Source organism: Danio rerio, chromosome 14, assembly GCF_052040795.2.
Source record: "Danio rerio strain M-AB ecotype USA chromosome 14, GRCz13ab, whole genome shotgun sequence".
Classification (NCBI taxonomy): Eukaryota; Metazoa; Chordata; class Actinopteri; order Cypriniformes; family Danionidae; genus Danio; species Danio rerio.
Genome location: NC_141034.1, coordinates 18,301,526 through 18,325,578, shown reverse-complemented (window position 1 = coordinate 18,325,578; position 24,053 = coordinate 18,301,526). Strand labels below are relative to the sequence as shown.

General features: G+C 36.8%; 1 protein-coding gene across 1 annotated transcript in view; it reads right to left on the bottom strand.

The window, feature by feature from the left end:
- polr1a (RNA polymerase I subunit A) overlaps positions 1 to 24,053 on the bottom strand; it is a 66,497-nt gene that overhangs the window by 17,189 nt on the left and 25,255 nt on the right. Inside the window, exons 7-24 of the mRNA XM_087281244.1 lie at positions 22,735 to 22,815; positions 22,539 to 22,644; positions 21,272 to 21,434; positions 17,439 to 17,615; positions 17,206 to 17,328; positions 13,136 to 13,363; positions 11,459 to 11,713; positions 11,179 to 11,370; positions 9,589 to 9,738; positions 8,059 to 8,242; positions 7,891 to 7,973; positions 6,251 to 6,409; positions 6,054 to 6,152; positions 3,911 to 4,063; positions 3,729 to 3,811; positions 3,476 to 3,641; positions 1,142 to 1,363; positions 739 to 953 (exon numbers count right to left, since the gene is read on the bottom strand). Of these exons, the coding sequence (XP_087137370.1) occupies positions 739 to 953; positions 1,142 to 1,363; positions 3,476 to 3,641; positions 3,729 to 3,811; positions 3,911 to 4,063; positions 6,054 to 6,152; positions 6,251 to 6,409; positions 7,891 to 7,973; positions 8,059 to 8,242; positions 9,589 to 9,738; positions 11,179 to 11,370; positions 11,459 to 11,713; positions 13,136 to 13,363; positions 17,206 to 17,328; positions 17,439 to 17,615; positions 21,272 to 21,434; positions 22,539 to 22,644; positions 22,735 to 22,815 (2,839 nt within the window). The remainder of the gene's footprint in view (positions 1 to 738; positions 954 to 1,141; positions 1,364 to 3,475; positions 3,642 to 3,728; positions 3,812 to 3,910; positions 4,064 to 6,053; positions 6,153 to 6,250; positions 6,410 to 7,890; positions 7,974 to 8,058; positions 8,243 to 9,588; positions 9,739 to 11,178; positions 11,371 to 11,458; positions 11,714 to 13,135; positions 13,364 to 17,205; positions 17,329 to 17,438; positions 17,616 to 21,271; positions 21,435 to 22,538; positions 22,645 to 22,734; positions 22,816 to 24,053) is intronic.

Here is a 24,053-nt window from a genome sequence, read left to right as displayed (position 1 = left end):
AGGTTTCCTGTGCTGTGCGATTAGCTGAGCTACCTCATAACTAGCCACACTGCAAAAAATGCTTTTCTTAGATTTTTTTTTGTCTTGTTTCGAGTTCAAATATATAAAAATTCTTAAATTAAGAAAAAATTTTTAGACAAGCAAAACATATTGTCTTGTTTTGAAAAATAAAATGCTAATATTAAGTGAGTTTTTCCTTATAACAAGCAAAATAGTATAGTATAACAGTAATAGTATAGCCGGCCAGATTCTATTAATATTTATAAAAAGCCTCGCGGGCCGCCAAAAAACTGATTGCGGGCCGCAGTTTGGACACCCCTGATATAGAGCAAGCGGAAATCTAATAATGACCAATGTTTCATTTTACCAGTGAAAAAATGTCCAATAATGTTGTCAATGACAGATTAAAAGCATATGTCTCAAACATAATAATTCAATTTCAGAATTATGAATAGTCGTATTTTGATGCCATCACTTTATTGTGCATTACCGACCAGGACAAATATAAAAAGTCTATTCAAGTCCACAATTCAAAATCTATACAAAATGTAGCATTTTAACCATTTGTAAATCTACACCTTATACTATTGTTTTTTGACCACATGTTTGAGAATAACAATAATACAAGCTCACATTGACCTTTATTTTACATCTAGAGAATCTTAAGAAAATGTTGACCTTAAGCAAAAAAAATTGTGATGTCTATAATAATGTTAAAAAGTCAACTTATGCTCTTACCTATCTGCGTCAGTGGTTTCAGAAGATGCCGAAAATTCCTGCTTGATGTTGAACTGATTAAGATAAGACTCAACAATGGAGTCAAATGTCTCAGACACTGAACCAAAGCTGATGTCTGGCCGATAAAGACCCAGACACGGTTCTGGACAATGAGAAGTCTTCTTTGAATACCTCATCCGGCCAGACTCATCCAGAGCTCTCCATCTTTCTATGAGCTAAACATGAAATCTCATGGTCATGCTAGTGCATTAAATCATAATGTGTTATTCTGAAAAGTGAAACCATTTTTCACTTATCCGCTTGTTAAGTGTGACGTCACGCGAATCAACTACAGCGGCTTAACAAGCGGATAAAGTACTTCACAAGAAGTTTGTAATCTAAAGCCCCACAAACACTTTCACACCTGTAAAGTGGCCTCCTCTCTCCCATTGACTAGCTCATGACCCTCTACTTGAGCCTTCAACTTGCTCATCTTCTTCTGGGAGAAGAGTAAGAAGGCACCATCTCTGGGTGAAGCATGCTCATGCTTGGCTTTCCATTTCTTTATAGCTTTAAAGTGATTTAATGCAGCCACTGGGTCCATTTTAGCCAAAACTTCATCCAAGCACTTGGACTTCCTGATAACCTAGAAAATGCAGAATACATAAAGTTTAAATGTTGTTTTTCATCAGTGCGAAAACATGGGGAGCAAAAATGAAGAGACATTTTTACTACTGGACCCATAATTGATCATATTTTAATCATGACCATAACTTTTGCTTCTATCAGTTCAGTAAATCACACTCATTCATCTGCTGCTTATTGATGCAGAAAATATTTTATTCAACTTGGTATTTACATTATTTTATACTAGTAAATAGCCTTTACTAGATATCTTTCTATGAAATCTAGGATTTTAAAGAAAGCCCATCAGATTACATCTGATATATCCCATTGCTTTTTTAATTCATTTCAAATCCTTCCCTCAGGATCTCTGTATAGGGTCCCTTTGGCAAGGACCAACAGATTTAAGTTTTCATTTGTTTCTTGTGCGATTGGTTTGCTGAATTTTAATGGGAAGAGGTAGTTGCTGTTTAAGTACTATTAATGCTGTTTAATGTTTGTCTTGGGTGTTTGGTGTGATATATGTGTTGTAAATGTAGTACGCCACAGAACAAATAGCCCCAAAAGGGGACAATAAAGTTTACAGAAACAGTAATTTACAGTTGAGATCACATTGGCATCATTTCTTTGTCACCCCACTTCAATCATGGAAAATAAGTTAACAAAAACTTTTCAACAAATGATTCCAATAAATCTGAAATACAAAAAAAAATAAAAGTCAGTCACAAAGTCATAAATCTGCTGCATTGGGTTTTATTTAAATCCTCACAACCTGGCATGATTTTGGTGGGCTGAAAACACCAACAACATTGCAATGCCACAATTTTGATGTTTGATGTGACTGAACATAAATCTTGATCAAATTTGGCATCTTATTAAATCTCTGTGCTACAATATTTCTGATAGAATTCTATTTCTGTTTCCAAATTCTATATACAGAAAATCACAAACAGAATGTGCTATTAATATTAGATATTAATCACGTTTTAAAAGTTTTTATATGTATAGAGTGTGGTAATGTATATTTACAATATGTAATATATTTAATGCACTAAATAGAAAAAGAAGAATTATCATCAGAATGATTGCATTTCTTCCATTAATCAAAAAGTTAAATGATTTATTTGACCTCGTCTGTCTAGTTATCTGTTTTATTACAGACTACTTTTTAAAGCAAACCAACATACTTCATTTATGAAAGCTTGTAAGTAAAACATAACAAAATATAACCGGTACCCTTAAATCAGAGTTCAAGATGGTTGAAGACACTTATGTCTTGATTGTTGAATGTGAAAGCCTGGTTGTCTTTGAATTTTCTAGAGTTTAATGAGAGTAAAACTGAAATAATTGTGTTCCGCCCATCAAATTCTTCTAGGACACCAATAGTAAATCTTGGTAAATCAAGCTCTTAAAAACAGTTCAACCTATTCTATCTACAAAAATATTTTAAAAAATAATTCATGTTTTTATAACCTCTAGGTTGAACTACTGTAACTCACTATTTTTTGGGATTAGTCAGACAACTTGGTTTAAAGTTAGTTAAAAATGCTGCTGCAAGGCTTTTAACCAGTACCAAAAAACAGGACCACATCACATTAGTTTACGCCTTTGCACTGGTTGCCTGTGCACTATTGTGTGACCTAAAATTCTTCCCCTAGTTTATAAATGACTAAATGGCTTGGCTTTTTCCTATCTGTCAGACCTGTTGACTGAACATCAACCTGGTTGGTCTCTTCTGTCATCAAACCAGAGATTATTATGCATTCCTAAGTCAAGGCTGTAATGCAGGAGTGATTGTGCTTTCGCAGTAGCTGGTCCTACATTGTGGAATGCTCAGCCTCTCTGTATCAGGTCTATATCATCTCTTTCTGTTTTTAAATCTAGGTTGAAAACTAGGTAAGAATTGTTTGTTTTAGCTATGGTTCTATATCTTTCTCTTCGTAATTTGTATTGTGCAGCACATTGGTCAACCTTTGGCTGTTTAATAGTGCTATATAAATTGAATTGACATCGGCAAGAAACTTCTCTTTAAAATAAAAAGATAGCACCTAAGTAAACAAGCCTAAGTAAATATTATTACAATTCTAAACAAATGTATTTTGATTATGAATTTAAAATATAAATGTACATTTACCTCATAGTTGTCTTTGATGAAAGGGAACTGTCGTGGCTGTAGGAATTGTGTTTTGGGAATGTCTAACCCATCCTCTCCATAAAGAAACTGAACCACACTGCCATCGCTGTCCCGCACAGTCAGATCATATTGGACCACCAAACCTTCAAGATGCTTAATCACACACCTGAAACCAATGAAAACAAATCAACAAGAATTAAAAGCAGCTGACACTTTTTAAATGCATGCCTTTTTCAGTTGGAATCAAATCTACCTTTGCAGGTAACCAGATCGACTGGTTTTCACTGCAGTGTCCACAAGACCTTCACGACCAGCCATACAATGAAAGAAGAATTCCTGAAAACAGAACAAATATTTTTCTACATCCACTCACTACTTTGTTAAGCACTTTCCTGAATACTGATCACTTCAAAAAGCTGCACATTTTGCACATACAGGAGGTTTGATTCCAGTCAGAAATCTGCCAGTCACAAATCCTCCAGAGCGAGGCTGTGGCTCATAGGGCTGAAAGCAGGGTAGAGACTTCCCCGAAGGCATCAGTGGTGGTCGGCGGCCTTCCAGCTCAATTTGACCCAACAAACAGGATATCTGTAGACACACAAAAGCATGGTTAAGTGGATGATCGCAAGCTGAAAAACACACCAGACTTCTGATGGATTTTATTCAAATTTAAGATTTTAAGTGAAGTTTAAAATAGTATTTTTGCAGCAAAGTATAACTACTGTGCCAAAACTTTCTTCTAATTCTAAATATGTTAAATAAAGTTCTTAGTTCTTCCTTCCCATAAACGAGAATAAAAAAATGTTGGCAACATGGCAACATCCCTCTCTCACTTGTGAAGCTAATATGGAGGTAACTAAAACTGCAATTCATCAAATTTCCGATAGTCCTGGCTCCATAGTAGAGCACATTTCTGTTGAGCCCAAAGTTAAAATGGCCAACTTTACAGCAGAAAAAAAGGTGTTTACAGCCTGGTACAAAAAACGATTTTGATTCATATAGCTAATATTACCCTTCATGATAACTGTGAGGGGGTGATTTTTTTAAAACTCACCCATTTCGTTTTTATTAAGGTATATTAAGTCTGCATAATTGAGTCGGTGCCAACATGAGTGACAGCTAGGTCTCTCTGGTCAAAAACACAAACGAGTCACAGGTAATGAAGTATTAAGCATTTCTCTCAAAGAAAAGCATGTCTAAACAAAATGCTAGCAGGCATCTGTAGCTCCGCTCAGGCTCCACCTCTTTGCCCTTTTTTGGTAACCCCTGGTTGGCACGATGGGGCAAGAACAAAATGGTAATGGGTGGCCACCCTTCAGAAACCAAAGGGTCACAGACACTATGTCCATATCTTTTACAGTCTATTGTAATAAGTAACAATAATCCAAAAAACATAATATAGGACTTTTAATTATTAAAAAGCATCAAAACGCTCTAATTATTAATTGTGTGCACTAGAGGTCTGCATTCCCGCGGGCGCCGCAGGACCCGACCAGATTTCTACGGCGCGGGTATAAATTTCCGAATAAATCACGGGAGCGGTCGGCAACGGGTTTAATTTGGGACGGGAGCGGGCTGTCTAGCAATATCGCTCCCGACTCCCGAGTGAGCACGCGTATGTATGTGTGTAAATGAAATAGCGCGATGCTGTGTTTAGCTTGTTTGTTGCTGTGTGTGTGTGTGTGTGTGTGTGTGTGTGTGTGTGTGTGTGTGTGTGTGTGTGCGCGCGCGCGCGAATGAGAGAGAGATTTGCCTGTGTGTGTGCTTGGTGCTTATGAGTGTGTGTTAGTGGGCGCGCGTGCGCGTGAATGAGAGAGAGAAAGCTTTGTCTTTGTGTGTGTGCTTGGTGCTTATGAGTGTGTGTTAGTGGGCGCGCGTGCGCGTGAATGAGAGAGAGAAAGCTTTGTCTTTGTGTGTGTGCTTGGTGCTTATGAGTGTGTGTTAGTGGGCGAGCGTGCGCGTGAATGAGAGAGAGAAAGCTTTGTCTTTGTGTGTGTGCTTGGTGCTCTGCGTGTGTGCGTTTATACAGACAGCTTGTTATAGGCTGTCTGGACTGTATAACTGGGTGATTTTCGGTTTTGTTCTCCCCCCGCTCTTGAGCGGGATCGGGCGCGGCGGATAGAAAACGGGGCGGGTCGGGCAGCGGGACAACAAGTGCTTAATATAAGCGGGAGCGGTCGGGTTCGGGCTAAAACCTGGTGGGTGCGGGATTCAAAATTTAGTCCCTCGCAGATCTCTAGTGTGCACTTTATTGATTCAAACAAAAATTAAATATTTAGCATGCACTCTTACAACATGAACACATTAAAAACGAACACCATAAAATAAACACTGTCCTAAATAAATAGCAGCTCAGAAGCAATTCCTTTACTAAACACATAGTAGTTACTGAACATTGACAACCCTGTAGTCATTGTATTTTTAACTTTATTTTGTATCAAAATGATAAAGACCTTAAAATATGATAATAGGACTTCTGTTACACATTCTAATATTCAAGTTTATAGCGTAAATTTGGTCAAACTGAACAGAAGCTGCTGTACTCATACAGTAACTCTGTTAATTAAAGAGACTTTACCTGCATAGTATTAACAGTAGACCCCTTGGCTCCTGACTGCACCATCATTTGTAGGTTATTTTCAGGGAACGAGCGGTGGAGACCCAGTGGCATGCAGACCTGAAAAACAAAACATCACAAGAAATTATTGACAACAATAATACAAAGTCATTAAGATAATTTCACAATTACAATATATTTTCCCATTAGATGGGCACCTTGTTGATGTTGTTGTTCACTTGATTGACCTCTTCTTTAAACTTTAGGTCTACCATGTTGAAATCTCTCTGGTCGATGTTCAGATGTGCATCTTGCCAGCGTTCTCTGGCTTCAGTATCTTCAGCAGAAGCAGGCAGGTTGAAAGCAGCCTGAAGAGCCTGTTTTAAAACATCAAATCAATGAATCTGAACCTCCATAGACAAACAATATCAAAAAGGCGTTAAAGAGTCATTTCTACTTATACAGTACATTTATGTCCCTGTCAGACTATCCACTTATTAAGTGTGATGTCACGCAAAGCAGATTGCAGGTCCAAGCATTCTATCAAACTGCATGGGGAAGCTCAGGAAATAGTAATAATAAACATTTACAAAGCGGTGTGATACTTTCGATAATCATGATGGCAATGTATATATATATATATATATATATATATATATATATATATATATATATATATATATATATATATAAAAAAACCATGCCTGATATGCCATGGCCAACCGAGATCCGAGAAGCGGCTTGTACTCAGAAAGCGGATACTGAATATTTGTAAAGATGCAAGTCATGTTGTCCAAAACTAGCAGTTGACTATTATTAAACAGTTTCATCATTTCTTTATAAATATACTATAAATGAATTTTAGAAAAAATTATATATACATATATATTTTTTTTTCTAAATATTATTTAGAAAAATTAATGTTTGTAATTTTTTTTAAAATATTGATTGATTTAAAACTTATCAGTTTTGCATTTATTAATGTTAGCATTCTGAATGGACTACAGCAAACGAATGGGAAAGAGCATAACATTACAAACAATTCTCTCACAAACTGAGTGTGTACAAACCATGGAAATACACAACTTTATACCCAAACTGCTAAAGGTTTAATTATTTCATACACCAGGGTTTTACAGGTTTCATCAAGTCAAATTTAAGACTTAAGACTTTTTAGGACCACTTTGAATGACATTTAAGACTTACACAAGGCTAAACGATAAGGATTTTTTATAATGGCTCAGTTAAAACATTTACAAAAGGTTAAATAGGGTTAAATATGTTGAAGGGAATATAATTAAGCCATATTGGTTAATAAAGTTAATAAATAAACTTTTGTTAAAACATTTATTGAGATGGAATGTTAGTTATTGGATAGGGGTTAGCACGATTGGGCAGCTTTACACGGACAAAGAAAAATTAAGACCTGTTTAAAATTAGTTAAAACCTACAATACAATATTTCAGTGAATTTAAGAATTTTTAAGGCCTTGTTTTTGAAATTTAAGACATTAAGAGTTTTTACGCCACTGCAGATACCCTGATACACAAAATAAAAAACATTACACAAATAAGATCTAGACCAGATAGGTGCATAAATTATCCATAATTTACAAATTTAGTTTTTTTAGTTTTTGTTTAAAATGACAATGTGTCAACAACCATTCTGTAGTAATATTACTATTAGTAATATATTAATAAAATTTCTAGCAAAATTTCATCAATTTGAGCAGATTGAGCACATATTTCTGAAAGTTAATATACATTTCATTATTTAAAAGAACTACTCATTTTTCAAAACACTGATTTACATATTTCAAAAAGGCACAAAGAGTGAGTGCTGGATCGGAGTAATTCACCTTGGAGCCACATGTGACTGACTTTTTGATGATTTTTTTTCTTTGTTTGTTGGCTCCATCCTTTACAAGAATGTCCTCCACACCTATCAGACACAAATGACAGATTAATACAAAATAATTTTACAGCTCTCTGTTTAACAAGATGGGTTGGCATCGATGTGGATTTACCCAAAGTAAACCCGCGGTAAAGCTGCAGATAGGCAGTGAAGAGCCGTGCCAGACAGCTAAGCAGTTTCCCACTAGTCTCTCCTCCATAGAGTTCATAGCAGCAGTGGACCAGACCATACGCTGAGCTCCCATAGTGAGCTTTATCCAGAACCCCCATCAAGAGCTCTCCCTGACGAATGACCACCTGACAAACAGAGCATATAAGAATCAATAATACCAGGGAACAGTCAAGATAAACTGCTACAGGCAAGACTTTTAAGCTGTAGTATGCAAACTAAGAAGTCAATCGGATACTAATTAATTAATTTCATGCAGGGAATCGTCCACTGTCACACAGCAAATAGAGTAAAACCATTCTTTGAAGCTGAATATATTAAAATGGCTAGCCTAAAGTCTCAATTAAAACCTGACTGAAAATCTCTGGGGAAAACTTGGATGAAAAAGGTGTCAAAGGGTTTTCACATCTGCCTTATCTTGTTCGGTAGAATCGCACTAGAGTTCATTTTTCCTTTTGGCGTGGTTTGTTTGGGCAGGTGTGAATGTAGCAATCGCACTTGACTGCGGACCAATAAAGCATACTGAGACCTCCTCTTTAATGTGAGAACACTGGAGCAGTTAGTTTGTGGTGAGAACATGATTAAAACTAGAACAGACCCAACCGCAAAAAGTACAGCTTCGTTTTGGGCTCATCAAGTTGCCTTAGTCTGATGCGCTGTGCATTATGGGATGTGGAGGAAAAAATTAGTTGACAGCACTTTACCAACATTTAAACTGATTGAGAGAAAGAGAAAAAAAACATTACCTTAAGGATCATCAGTGGATATTTTTCAAGATGATGACCATGTCGCAGTTTAGCTAAATTAGTTCATGACCCCTCCTGAAGTGACTTGCAATGTGCCTTCTTCGCTATCATACTTGGCACCAGTTAATCAGGAAGTGATGATTTTGTTCGCTTTGACTCGTATAGTAACACTGCTTTATTCGCACATCTATTATGCGATAATCCAGTTTTGCGCATAAAGTTCATATGCATTTTTGGATGGAAACATAGCTACTGTGGTGTGAAAAGGACTCAAAAACGGCAGAAAAATGCCAAAATGTATCATTTGTTGCCCTTGGTCCATACAAAATGAACCGAACCACAGATGTGAAAGCACCCTAAAAAACACATTTGAAGAGTGAACACGATAACAGCAAAGCACTGTGAGACACTGGTGATGTCTTGCGGCCACGGATGTACTGAAATCATTGAAAAAATAAACCTGCTCAATTTTAAAAGGTAAATCGGTAGCAATATTAAAATTTGTAATGTTGTATTTGTAATATTTGTATTGGTTGATATGTACTCTCGCATCTCTGTTGTGTAAAGTTGAATCTCTTGATTTGTCCATACAGACAATATTCAAATATATCAATCAAATATATCAATTGACCAAATATAATCAATATAGGTCACAAAACATGACCAAGCTATATTTTTACCGTCAAGAATTGAATGGCGTATTTATTTCTATTTCTTGTTTAAATTACCTGAGATTCACACATGGATTCTGGCACGTATCCTGGAACAGGTCTGGGAGATTCCTTCACCCAGGCTTTACCAGGAATCTTTGCTTTTCCAGTCAAGTTTAAAGGAATGCTGTTTTCAGGGATGACATTCAGCAAAAGGGTCGAGACCACCTTGAAAAGACAAAAAGTGATATTTATGCAAATCCATGTATCTGCTTGTAAGATGTTATTAACATATGGATAATGGTGAAAAAAGACAGTCTGGATCCTGGATGAAACTATGCAAACAGGTAATAGCCACCCATTGCATAATTACTGCATTGACGATTATGTTTCAGCTGGTTTCAACGTTGCAACAAGTTAATTAACCCTAACTGATACAGAAAGTAGCTTCTCATTTCTTAAACCATTATGTCTAAAGAAACATCCTGTGGTCTTGAAAAGATTGTCATACAGCAAGCAAAAAAACAACTAAGATGGCTGGGTTACAAACTCTCAAACGCATTATTAACAAATAAAAGTATGGTGGAGGACCATCATATTTAAGGAGGAAATGTGGACAGAAATTTGGTGATTAATTAAATGTCTGGTGAAAGCAACAGTAGATCTCATGGCTATTTAATAGTGAAAGTAAAAGCATTTCCACACACAATGTGAAGGGAACTCACAGGTTTGGGACTTAATAACTAAACAGCTGTGTAGCCTTAATCATTGAGGTTAATCTGAAAATGCATAAAGATTGGACTCTGAAGCATTGGAAGAAGGTTATGTAAATGTGAAGTGATATGTGGCCAAGTATGGTGACCCATATTCGGAATTTGTCCTCTGTATTTAACCAAGTTGACTAACTTGGTTCTACCTGTAAAATTGAAATTATTTTAGTTCTGAGCTGTATCAGAATGGTTGTATCAGAATAGTGTTTGTGTGCTTCAGTGCTGTACATTGATTAAAACACTGCATTATTAGAGGTGTAATTGTTTATATTGTGGATTTATTGCTGCCATATAAGCAGCACAACAGAAACAAAATTATTATATTTCTGAGTCAATGTAAAAGCATTGAAATATATTTTTACTCCCACTAAGATAGCCCGGCTGGGTAGGTGGAGATAGATTTTTGAAGCCCGCTTGGAAAAACCAAACCCCGGGACGTGGGACAACCAGATTTTGCGAGCCCTGATTTACTCTGTTCCAGAATGACAGGGCATCACGGTAAGAAGAGAGGCAGATGAAATGATGCACCCATCATGCCTAACAACTATCATACAAGCCTGTGGGACAGTGCTGTGGTCCATGGATGCTGCAGATTGTCAGGTCTAGATCCAGACCTTAACCCTTTTGAGAATATTTGGCATGTGCAGAAGAAGACTTTGCGCAATAGTCCGAATCTTGAATCATCAATATAATATATTTGTAAAAAATTAATGCATCTTTGGATGGAAATAATTGTTTAATAAATTAATGACATCAAAGAAGCGTATTTAAACGATCCCATGATGTATGTGTGCTATAATCAAAGCTAAAGGCAGTCTAATAACATAACAGAGTATGTGAGCTTTTTGGACTGGCAGTGTATGAATGACAATAAAAATTAAACATGCGTAAAAGTTACCTGCTTTCCTGTCCACAGCAGCACAGGCTTAATGAGTGTGGGAGGGAGAAGCTTGACTCTGCCGATCTTATCTGTCAGGCCTCTGTAGACTAGTGCAGTGTACTGATCCCTCGTGAAGAAACAGCCACGGATGGTCATGCTGGTGCCAGAAACCATGTGATCTTGAATCAAGCCTGCCAATGGTTTCCCATCCTACAGCAGGAGCGATGGTCAGTGAAGGGTTTCGCAAAATGAGAGCCAATGCACGTTTAAAAAGGTTCTGATTTAGATGAAGACTTACTTTTGGCACCAAGTACTGCTGGTCTGTGCTCACTAGTGTGTAGGCCTCAGCTCTGCTCAGCTCACTCTGAGGGAAGTGTGCATTCATCTCATCTCCATCAAAGTCAGCGTTGTAGGCCTTACAGTTAGCATAATGTAACCTGAGCACTTTCTCTCCAGGCAGGATCCGAGCACAGTGGGCCTGAATTGATGGTCTGTGGAGAGTGGGCTGACGGTTTAACAGCAGCACATCGCCATTTTTGATGTGCCGATTTACCTGTAAACGAGAAGCATTGGATTGTTATTCAATTACTTTTAATTTTTTATGTCAGATAATGTAACTTTTGACAAACTACAGAATTAAAAATACTTGTAATTTGTAGAAGAACATTATGTTGGTTCATTTTAGTCAACTGCACATTTTAACTGACAACTTTCTGAACAAACTAAACAAACACTCAGCTTAAACCAGAAGCATACACAGGACAATCATCATTGTAGCAATTCCACAATTTAAAATGCATATTTAAAAAAAAAAGTTCATAAGTTAAGATTTTTAGATAATTCATAAATTCGTAAATATTCATGATAAGAGCCAGTTTCATTAATTTATTAAAAAAATAATAAAAAAAGCATAATACAAAAATAAATAACTCTAAAAACTATAAAGTAGTTGTAGCTGAGGGCTAAAAAAATTGGTATAAACGACATGTTAAAGAGCCCCTATTAAGTGATTTTGAAAATGAGCTTCCATACAGTGTAACACAGTACTAAGTGAATGAAAACATGCAGCTGAGGTTTAAATCTGAAAGTGCACCTTGTTAAAAACTATTAACTATTCTTTAACGAAAGAGTCAACTCAGAGTCGAAGAAATGATTTGAGTTGAGTTCGGATCTTTTGCCTGAACGCATCGACATCAATAAAGTACATCACCAAATATGTAGTGCCGGTTCCGGTAAAACATGAAAATGCCTTTCCCTTCAGACACTACATGAAGATGATGATCACTGACAGATGGAGATTCGACTGTGGACGATAAACTTACCTATTACAGATCAGTTCTCGTACTGTGTCTCAGGTTAAATCTGTATGAGGCAAATTACATATTGCGACCAAAACCACATTGAAAACGAGACACGTGCTTCTTCCTTTACCAATTTAAGTGTGTTTCTGAACTCACAATCCTCTGCTGTTTGTCTTTGCTATGGCAACCATCAGCTGTTCCTCACATGCATGGTGCGGTCAATTTTCAACATAGTTCAACTTTGCCACTGTGTGGATTAATACTGAATGTGTGTCGTTGTTATTACTTGGGGTTAGGGTTATGAGTAGAGTAATATGGTGGTGTTTAACTGAATTGCTTTAATGTATATCTGTATTGGGTTCTCACACACTCTTTGCTACTTCATAGCCATGATAGGCGTTTCTCTGAATCGTGTTGAAACCGGTTGACCAATCACAACAGACTGGGTCATCGGACCAATCACAGCAGATTAGCATTGTGCTAAGGAGAAGTTTGGGAACAATTGAATCACTGAACAAATCATAAGAGAGTCGTTGGGATAATTAGGTAAAAATAAGTGCAAAGGGGTTTAAAGATATTAGATTTGTTAACAAACGGCACAGATATTGAGAAAAGTAGTGACACTGAAATGTATGTCAAAAACAGTGTGTTTCTGTCAAAGATAACCGACTCACAATTTTCATGGGTATCCTGTGCTGGCCAGTGCTGGGTGTCAGGAGTTGTTTGGCGACAGCTTCTCTTTGGGTCTGATTGGTACTGCTGAGAATAGTGCGGGACCCGTCTTCATTAACAACCATGGTGGCTCCAGGGTGGATGTTGGGTCCATTCAGCACTGCCTGCCTCATTTCCTTTACGTTCCAGGGTGTCACAGGTTGAGGATATGTCAACTTGGTAGCAAAAACCTAGAGGAACCATAATAATAAATAATAAAAAAAAAAAAACAATTAAACAAAACAGCAAAAATCACAATCAAATACTTTTGTAATTTGATATTTCAGTGCAGACAATGGGAAGCTAGTTTCATGCCTCCTCCAAAATATGTCAATGTGTATTAGAGATACGCGGATCAGCTGAAATGGAAGGGGCTGAAAGAACATGGAAGGGGCGTATATCAAGGCACAGGTGCAGGTCCACACATGCATTTACGAGACTAGACTTAACTTCAATTGGTATTTTTTGCTGTCCTGACGAATATTAGAACTTAAAGTGCTTGTGTGACTTTGACTTGACTGGCCTTTTGTTTTTAGCACACACACATGATGTTTCATATTTGAGGCACTGGTCTTGCGGCTTTCATATACATAAAGCGATTCACGGCCGTACCCAGCACTTGATTCATCTTCGTTAACCACTTTGCTAAAATGCAAACCCAGCTACCACATTCTCCCTTCTTCATGTAGCATACATGACGAGATTTGCAATGATAAGCAATTTGGCTGTTTGCATCAGATGAAAAATTACAGAAATTAAAATACAGCCATTCAAAAGCACAGAATATGCATTCACTCACAAAATGGTCAGGTGTATAATCTGATTAATACATATTAAACCTCTTAAACATTAAATACGCATTCTGAATCACAATGTGTTGGTTTGCATTATTTTACAGTTCTAGAGTTCAACATCAGACGGTTAATTTTATTTTCAAGATATGAGGTTCAAGATCTGCTGCTGCTTTCAGTAGTATGACAATAATGTCATGTAAAATGGCATTTAAACTTGTGTTGTTAGGATTTAATACCAAAAGCACATGAGGTGTACCTGAGGTAAACAGCACTGTCAGTTTATTCTTTTTCCAATATATCAATTCGAAGTGTTGGTTAATACAAAAACTCCTTTTAATATGGAAAATAATCCTTCTGTCGCGTGTCATTGCTTTCATTTAGAACAGAGTTTAAATCAGCCTTTAGGCTCGATCGTCAGACTCACTCCAGTTTCTCAATCTGGCAATCTGCGCTTGCGTTTCTTTTGATCCAGGAATGTAAGACCTAGTTAAACCACTGGGTGTCAAACTTGCATATCACACCTTTAAGTTTCTCTTGGATTGGTTTCACCTCCAATCTGTCACACATTTGTATTTTACAGAATGGGTTTAAAAAATACAAAGCAAAAATCATTATTACTAAACTCATCCACCCGCGACCCACCCGCAATTAATGTTTTTTTATAACCCGCAGATTATCCGCAGCACCCGCGGATTTAACCACCATCCGCGCATCACTAGAGTGTATAGTTATTACAGCTGCTGGACTTTAGTATTTATTGTATAGCAAATATTTCATGTTCATGCAGCTTTGGTCATATGTTTAACTGTTTTCTGAACATGCCAAATGTTAATTATTGGTTTAATGTGTTTGTGTTTGCCTCATTTAAGTAAAATGTCCTTGTTTTTGGATCCAAATAGGCAGATTATCCTGATGCTTCTCCAATAAGGCGTGAAATTAAATATGACAGAAATGTGGATGATGTGAGGATGATTGACAAGGCTTATAACGAAGCATAACAACAATCTGCCAACGAGGATGTCCCAAAGCTTGCATACTCTTCGGTTACATACTCAAAAGTATATATTTTTCCATCTCAAAAAAAGAACATACTTTAGGGTGTGCATTTAAATGCGCCAATATCTGTTTGACTAGGTTGTATGTGAAGCTAATAATATTGAAAATAATGCTTATTTCCTTACACAGATCAAGACCTCAATGTATCATCAGGAGCTAAGGCTATTGATTTGGACTTGTTTGCATGCATTTATTTTTATTCCTAAAAAACCCAAGCAGCTAAAATTACATCAGCTCCATTCCACTAAAATCTTATTTAAAGAGCCCATATTATGGGTTTTTGAAAATTCCCCTCCATGTAGTGTGTAACACAGCTCTAAGTGAAGTGAAGTATCCAGCTAAGGCTTAAATCTGTAAGAATACAGTGTTTAAAACGGTTGATTCATCTATAAAAGAGTCGACTCATAGTGCTTCAAACGAGTCGCCTTGATACCGACTCATTAGGTGTTTCGCCATGACGTACGAACGAAACCAAGTTATTCACGTGCACGCGCAAACCCGGGAGATTTCAAACCTGAGGCCCCGCCCTCTGACGCAGGAACCCAGACACACACACACACCCACAAACACACGCACACCCACAAACACACGCACACAAACATGCCGGTCGATTGAAGTCACACTGCAGATGGATATATTGAGTCTCTACCCAAAGATGAAACCTCAGCATTATAACCAAGCAGTTGGAAACTTCTGGAAGCTACATGCTACAAAGAATACTTCATCTGAGTTTGTTAAAGGAAGGATCAGTAAAGAGTAACTGATGGACGTCAGGATGGGTTTCTTCCATTTCTCAAGTGTAAGTACGTGCGGTTAAAGTTGTTGCCTCGTTTACTCTTGCTTGCAAATGTATTTAGTTGTGATTTGTTACTTGTAACCGCGTGTACTGTATCAGGTTAACTGGATATATTCTCTTATCGCGTGCAAAGTCACATTAAAAACGCGACGCGTGCTGTTTGTTTATGGAGCTCCGTGCTAGAGTTCCGCTACCGCGATTTATTCGGAAATTTATTCCCGCGCCGCAGAAATCTGGCGCGGTGACAGCCGCGGGAATAAATTTCCGAATAAATCGCGGGAGTGGTCGGTAACGGGTTTAATTTGGGACGGGAGCGGGGTGTCTAGCAATATCACGGATATTGCTATGCGAATTAGAAAGAGAGAGTCTGCGTGGTGCTTGTGTGTGTGTTAGTGCGCACGCGCGCGTATGAGAGAGAGAGAGAGAGAGAGAGAGAGAGAGAGAGAGAGAGAGAGAGAGAGAGAGAGAGAGAGAGAGAGAGAGAACGAACGAACGAACGAACGAGCTCTGTGTGCTTTGTGCTGTGTGTATGTGTTTATACAGAGAGCTTGGCTGTCTGGACTGTATACTGGGTGATTTTTGGTTGTGTTCTCCGCTCTAGCGGGACCGGGCGCGGCGGGCAGAAAACGGAGCGGGTTCTCAGGCTAAAACCTGGCGGGTGCGGGCGGAAGCGGGAGCGTTGTCATCCGGAGGTGTGTGTGTGTTTTTGTGTGTGTCTGGTATGGCGAGTACACGACTGTCTCCTTCGTTCAGTTATCCGTGGCACTATCCACTCGCCATAGTGTGGCAGCTAAAATCCACGCCTACACTATCGAGCGTGTATGAACTGTGATTACTTTTTAAATTGCTGATTAGCTATTGGCCATTTCCCTCTCTGACTGAAGGCAGTCGACCAATCGCGACAGACTGTCATCGGTCCAATCAGCGCAGATTAGCTCCGCGCTAAGGAGGGGTTTGGGAACAAATGAATCACTGGACGATTCATACAGGAGTCGCTGGGATAATTAGCTAAAAATAAATGCAGATTATAAGATCATGAAAGTGTTTTTTGACCTTGCATGCATATTAGACTGTTGTTGGAGACCCTTACAACCAGGATATGACCCTATTTCATGTATAATATGGGCTCTTTAATGTTCTACTGAAAAAGAAAAAAGTCACCTACATCTTGAATGACATTTGGGTGAGTAAATTAAGAAGAATTTTCCATATTTGGGTGAACTATCCCTTTAACATTTGTGATTTTATTGTTTATTTAAAGTAATAAGGTGCTCCTTTTGTAAAGTTGCTTTTAAACAACATAGTGAAAAGAACTAGACAAATAAAGCTGAATTGAATATGTCAATATGAAAACTCTATTTAAAATGTCAAATCTCTAAAGTCTCACCATTGGAATTCCAATCTCATTGGTTCCGATGTACATATCAGGACAGATGACAGAGCGTGCAGCGTAATCCACACGCTTTCCCATCATGTGCTTCCTAAATAAACCCTCTTTCTTCTCCAACAGCTGAAAGGCAAGTTTAAGAAGAATATATATTTAAAAATATTATTTATTTCATATATTTTTAGAATGAACCTAAAGCTATAACAATGGACTTAAAGTCATCACACACTGACCTGCCGGACGCCTGGGAACTTCTCAGTGATCAATTTGTCCATGTCGCTGTCAAACACAATGTTGACAAGACTCTGCAAATGGATCCAGGTGCTGTAGAGCTTGTCTGTGAGAGTCACTCCTTGGATGGAAGTCAGGAAGCTCTGATCAATTTCAGTGACCTTTGGGGCTTCACTGGACTGAACATAATGACAGAGTAACGAAGTATGAGTAACAGACATGGCTATGCTCTTAACAAGGTTAGAGACATTTTTAAACCATTTGGATTTTCAATGCCCAAGATTGAATGTTAAAATAACAATAAAAAAATGTAATTCAAATCAAAAAATCAGAATCACTGATTTAATCAATTTATATCTAAATGACATAATCTTGTAAATGTTTTTTTTTTTTTTTACAAATACCTGCTTCAACTACCTCAATCTTGTAAGATATCGGTAAAAAAAGTTTAAATATTAATATATACCTATATTTTATATTCAGAAATTAAAAATAAACACTTCATATTAACTAATCAATAGCGAGTAACAGCTCTAGTGAATTTATGCAACTGTTACGCTTTTCTTACTTTACCATTTTAACTTTTTTGCTTTACGTTTACAATTGAAGTCCATTTCCCAACTGAATAGGGTGCAAACCTTATATTAAAAAATAATCCTCAGATGCATAATAGCAGATAAGCTGTTTTCAACTTAACCTAAAAAGGTAAAACTGAATATTATGCAAGCATCATCTGAGTATACATTTAGTATTTTAAAGGAAGTTTATTTTATATGTGCTAAAGAATGAATCATGCAATAACCTAGAGGTGGGCAAACTACGGCCCACTGAACACTTTCATCCGGCCCACGAGGGAGTTTTTAAAATGCTGCTTCTGAGTAACAGCTTGGTTCAGAATTAGTAAATTAATGATGCAATTACAAGTGAACGCCACCTGATGACAGTATTGCACACGGTACAGTTAAGGCAACCAATAGAATTAAAACACACTCACAAAAGGTGCAGTAGGTGATCTTTCACAATGCTAACAGCTTAGCATAAATCTCTGAATCACAGTCCCTCCCTTGCCGTGTATAGCCACACCTCCTTAAAAAGGAGCATAGCAAAAGAACCCTCTCTCATATGACTAGTGCTCATCAATGTCCGACGGCAAACAAGCCAAACTGACATGCTATTTCAGAGTGAATATTTAGAGTTGCATGGTAAACAATATAGGGCAGGGTTTTTCAAAGTCTAAGACAGTGGGCCTCCCTTTTGACACAACTTATCCATTGGCGCCACCCTGCACGCACGCACGCACGCACGCACACATATATACAGTATATATAAAGACACAGACAGATGTCAGACTGTTAACTCACTTTTATCATCATTTGCATGAAAGTGCAATTATTTACAGAGTAATAACAAGTATTTTAATATAACGTTTTTAAAACTAGGATGATGGTTCAATATGAATAGAACAGATCCAAGAACTGTCCATCCCAGTCAAAACAGTCGAAGTTTAGTGGGTCTCATGCTGTCATTAGCCAAAATATTTTGACAAACCACACATAAAGGTCATGGTTCATCAGCTGGTCCTGTCCACGTAAATCCTAAACTCAAATACTGATCATCATATCGTCGTCTTTTGGATTTAAGCCCTGAACTTGAAGGCTTTTGTGGCGAGGGGGCGTGGCAGAGAGCCGTGGGAACGGAGTGAGGCCACCGCGTAAGTGGATACACCTGTGGTGGTGCGCACCTGCCTCGGATCCCACGGAAGGAGCTCTGGATCATAAAAGGAGGAACGAGGGCAGAGGAAGCCGAGAGAGAACCGGACCCGGACATATTTTACTTTTGCTTTCAGTTGCTCGGCAGTCTCCGAGATTAATAAATCACTTTAAAACTGCCTCGGTTCTCCGCCTCCTTTTCCCGGCGGCCAAAGGGCCGTGAACTTCATTATAGCTTTGAATCGGGGGGGTCTCAGAAACCGACCCATTGTATTAGCAGGCATACCTGTATTGGCGGGCTTGCCAAACAGAAGTGAATTCATAGCTATGCCCTTCTGGGTAAAAAAGGTTTTCTTATATTTGACGTATTATTTTTTGCTTTGTTTAATTAAAACGTTTAAGTATAATAAAAAATACATATAATAATTAAACTTAATAATTATATTTTTATTATATTATATTTTTTCCTGCGCCTCCCCTGACATGCTCTGGCGCCCCCCAGGGGAGGCGCGCCTCACACTTTGAAAACCCCTGATATAGGGAATCTAGGCAGAAAAGCAGTATTTACTTGTGTTTTGTTGTTAAACTAATTAAAATCTACATTATAGATGCTGTAAAATGTCCCTTATGAAACTGAAAATAGTCTCATCAATCTTGTATCGGAAGATTTTAGTGGCTGAACAACACTTCTGTGAAGATATAACCCGTTTGTAACAACATCTAACGTTACATCAGCTTTGCGTGATGCTAAAATAGTTTTAAAACAGAACATTACCTGTCTAAGAGAAATCCTTCAGCCATTGTTTTATCCTTTCTACAGCGTGCAAAGGTAACTCCAATATTGATTCATGTTTTTAAAAAGTTGATCAAGCAGGTTTTTACCGATTGCGCGTGCACCTTTTCTCGTGAACGCGCGACACCAACAGCGGTCGGCAGAGGTGCATACAAACGGCTACGCAGTTGTTCAAATCTGCATTTGCTGACAGACAGTTTCACCTACTTATCGGAATTATGAGTGATGTTGGTCTGACTCTATTTAATTAGATGAACATTTTTTAGTTTTATGCCTTACCCTAAATATAAAAATACATTTAAATACATTTAGATCATTTACTTGAATTATTACTATTAGGCTGTGAAGAGACTTTCAACCAGCACAACAAAAAATGCTTTTAAAGACAATCACCTACTGCACCTTTCAAATGCACTCGACCGTTAATGACTGAAAGTGAGTCAGGCAAAAAAATAAAAATTGACTCTGAATGTTGTGTGTTTAAGGAAGAATGGACAACAAAATACTTCTACACCAATATCTGACAGAGAGCGGTATGTCTAATATGCCAAGAAAGTCTTGCTGTTTTTAAAGACCACAACCTAAGGGGCTGATCACACCAAACGTGCTTTATGCGGTAAGAGCCGCTTCTTTTGAATGGTTTACTAAGAGCAGCGAGGGTTTTTAACTTAATAATACAAAAAAAAAAAATCTGTTTTGATTTAATGTGACATGTTTCTGTCCGATATTACATATTCCATGCATACTGCCACTATAAATAAAAGTTATTTTTTGAAGAATTTGACATGTGCCCCTTCACTTGGTTTGCAAAACTTGATGTTGAACGTTTGCCCACCACTACAATAACTTTAATTGAGCTGATTTACACACAATTCAATGTTCTTCTCAACTTTAAAAAAAAAATATTTACACGAAAATAAAACTGAAGTCATTTTATTTGGGCACAAAGAAAATTCTCTGTTTAATGTGAATGTGGGATTGTTGGCCCCACATATTACCCAGTGTGCAAGAAATCTCTGTGTTAAGTTCGATGTAAACTAAAAATTGAACAAACAGATCAGTACTGTCATAAAATCCTGCTTTTACCACCTCAGACAACTGGCTAAAGTCAAGCCATTTTATCCAAGAGAAATTTTCAAACAGTGATTCATGCCTTCATAACAACTCGTCTGGATTACTGTAACACCATCTATCATGGTATTTCTCAATCTTCTCACTCTTTTCCGCAATTGGTACAAAATGCAGCATTTACTTTTTTTTGTTTTGTTTTTGAATGTACTTTAGAAATAAATAAATATTGTTTTGTATTGTATTATTGTATTGTTCTTCTTACCTGCTCCAGCTCTGTCTGTGTGCCTTCAATAGCCTTGGTTTTCTCATCAGCAATTAGTGTTAGTAATTTCTGAATGATTAAACCATCCTTTAACACAGCTTGCATGTTCACAGTCTGTCCATTGGTGAACATCTGGTCTCCCAAACGATTAATAGGCCTGTACCTATAAAACACCACGCGCACACACACACACATTAGCCAAAAATATCTCTATAAAATGAATATACTACTGTTGTGTTCAGGTCACGGTCACTCACACACTCTCACTTATATATACATTATCATCAAGTTAAATTTAAGACCTTTTAAGACCATTATGAATAAAATTTTAGACTTAAAGGGCTAATTTTTCAAATGGCCCAGATGGAAAAGGTTTATTTGCTCAATCAAAAAATATTAAGATATACATTAAAGATAATTAATACATTTAATAATCAAAAAAAAAAAAAAAAAATTTTAAAATATATTTTAGATATTTCTAAGCAAAATATTTTTAATATTATGTAAAAATAAGCAGGCTCTACTTGTATCCATACACTTTTTTTACCAAAATAAACTTTCTTTAAAAAAAAAATGAAAATGTTTTGAAGGTTTTAAAAACTATAATAAACAAAATCTTTGCACAACAATCCGTACACTTTAAGACAAACATCATTGTAAAGAAAATAATTCCACAATTTTGATTAAAACTTACCCTTTTAAATGGAAAGTTTAAAGTTTTATTGAGATGGATTGTTGGTGATTGTATGGGTTTTGGGCCAGATTGGGTAGCAATATATTAGCAAAGGAAAATTAACACCTGTTTAAAAAGATTTAAGATCTACAACACAATATTTCAGTGAATTCCAGCAAAACATTCTGGCATAAAAATCTAATTTTGAGCTTTAAGACACTTAAAGACCAGAAAACTGTAAACAGGGTTTCCGCGGGAAGTCAGTCTAACAGTATTCAGGTGTAAAAATTGATTAATCAAATGTAAAAAAAAAAAACACTGCTTAGTTTTCATTGCTTAAAGGAGTATAATAAAAGTTAAAGTTTCTTGTATCTGAATGCTCACCCAGGCTTTAAAAACACATGCACATAATAAACTTTCACTGTATTCTGGTTAAACTCTGCAGTGACTCCACAACTCTTATGTGCTGTAGCTCCTGCTCAGCTAGAAATACAACTTAACATTTGAAAAATACTAAAAAAAACATTGTAAAATCCAATTTTAATGCTAAAATTATACATTGTGCAGCCCTAGTACAAACACTGAAAAGCTGACCTGCATGGAGGAACCACCAGCAGCTCCAAGAAAAAAACTTCAGGATTAAAGCCATTATCAGAGTTGTCCATGTCAAACCCTGAGAACAAATGCTTCAGGAAAAAACCTGAAAGTCATAATGAATTATTTCAGAAAACCTATTACATTTGCACTGTAAAACCAAAAAGAAATGATAAATAAACTCAATCAATCCTACCTTCTGTCTCCCAAAGTTTGATGATGTGTTCTCGTGCCACACTCGGAGTCAGGAATATACGTTTGGTCAATTGGGAATCATCTGAAAGCAATGGTAAATGAATAGATGTTTACAAACGCCAACTCCTAAAGATCTCAATTTAAAAAAATAATAATAATTATAAAATAAAAATCACAGGATCCCATTATGCATGAGATTTTATGCACTATACTAGTCTGAATTCAACTTCACTGTCACAAAAGTCTCTTGTATATACATATTTAAAAAAAACACTCCACTAGGGCTGGGCGATTAATTGAAAAGTAATTGAAATCATCCGAACTTGTAATCGATCTAATTTTTCCAGGTTGATTTTTTTCAATTACGTTCCCTACATATCACGTGTCAGCGCTCTGTTAAAAGCTGTGGCTGATTTCTATCTGATCTCTGGTCAAGTAGGAAGATGGACTCATTCTTAAGCCTTACTTTGCTCTACATCGACGAGGATTGGAAGCTGCACCAGAGATGACTTTATACAACATATAAAACATTTCAGTGAACAAGTTAATTTGGTCTGACCTTTTCTTTTTTTTTGTAGCTGTAAAGTTGATAACAGAAAATTTGTGTAAAACCAAAAAAATAAAAAAATTAAAGGGAGAGTTTAGCCAAAACTGAAAATTCTGTCATTATTAATTACAACTCATGCTACATTTGTTTAATATCTACGTAACCTCTGTCTTCCATAGTTAATGTTTTGGCTACTATTGAAGTCAATAGTTACAGATTAGATTAGAGTTGTAATTTTTATGTGGGAATTATTCTAATTTTAATGTGCTCACACTTACAGTGGGTGACACTTCAAAACTGTGATTGGCCAAATAGCAAAAAGTGAAAAATATATATAATCAAAAAGGCAGCAAAACCAAAGCTCCAAATATGACAATTTATTCAATTAAAAAAGGCTGACACAAAGCGTGTACCAATTCGAGCACACGGCTCTTCATCAGACGGTGTTCATCACAGTAAGTTGCTCCTTTTTGTACACTTCCGGATCACATGATCTTCAATTTTCTCACAAGTAAAACGAAAAATACACATTTATAAATTATGCAACTTAGATATTCAAAATGAAAATACAAAACCAAACCCTAATATTAAATCACAAATTAAAGAAAATAAAATATAACAAGAACATTCAACAAAATAAACAAAAAATAGCTATAAAAATGTACCCAAACACATAATTAAACATTAAAGAATTATCAAAAAAAGATGTCAAACTTCTCATTTAAACCTTCTAGAGACAATGTATCTAGAGTAAAACTCCAAAAGGTTTTCTG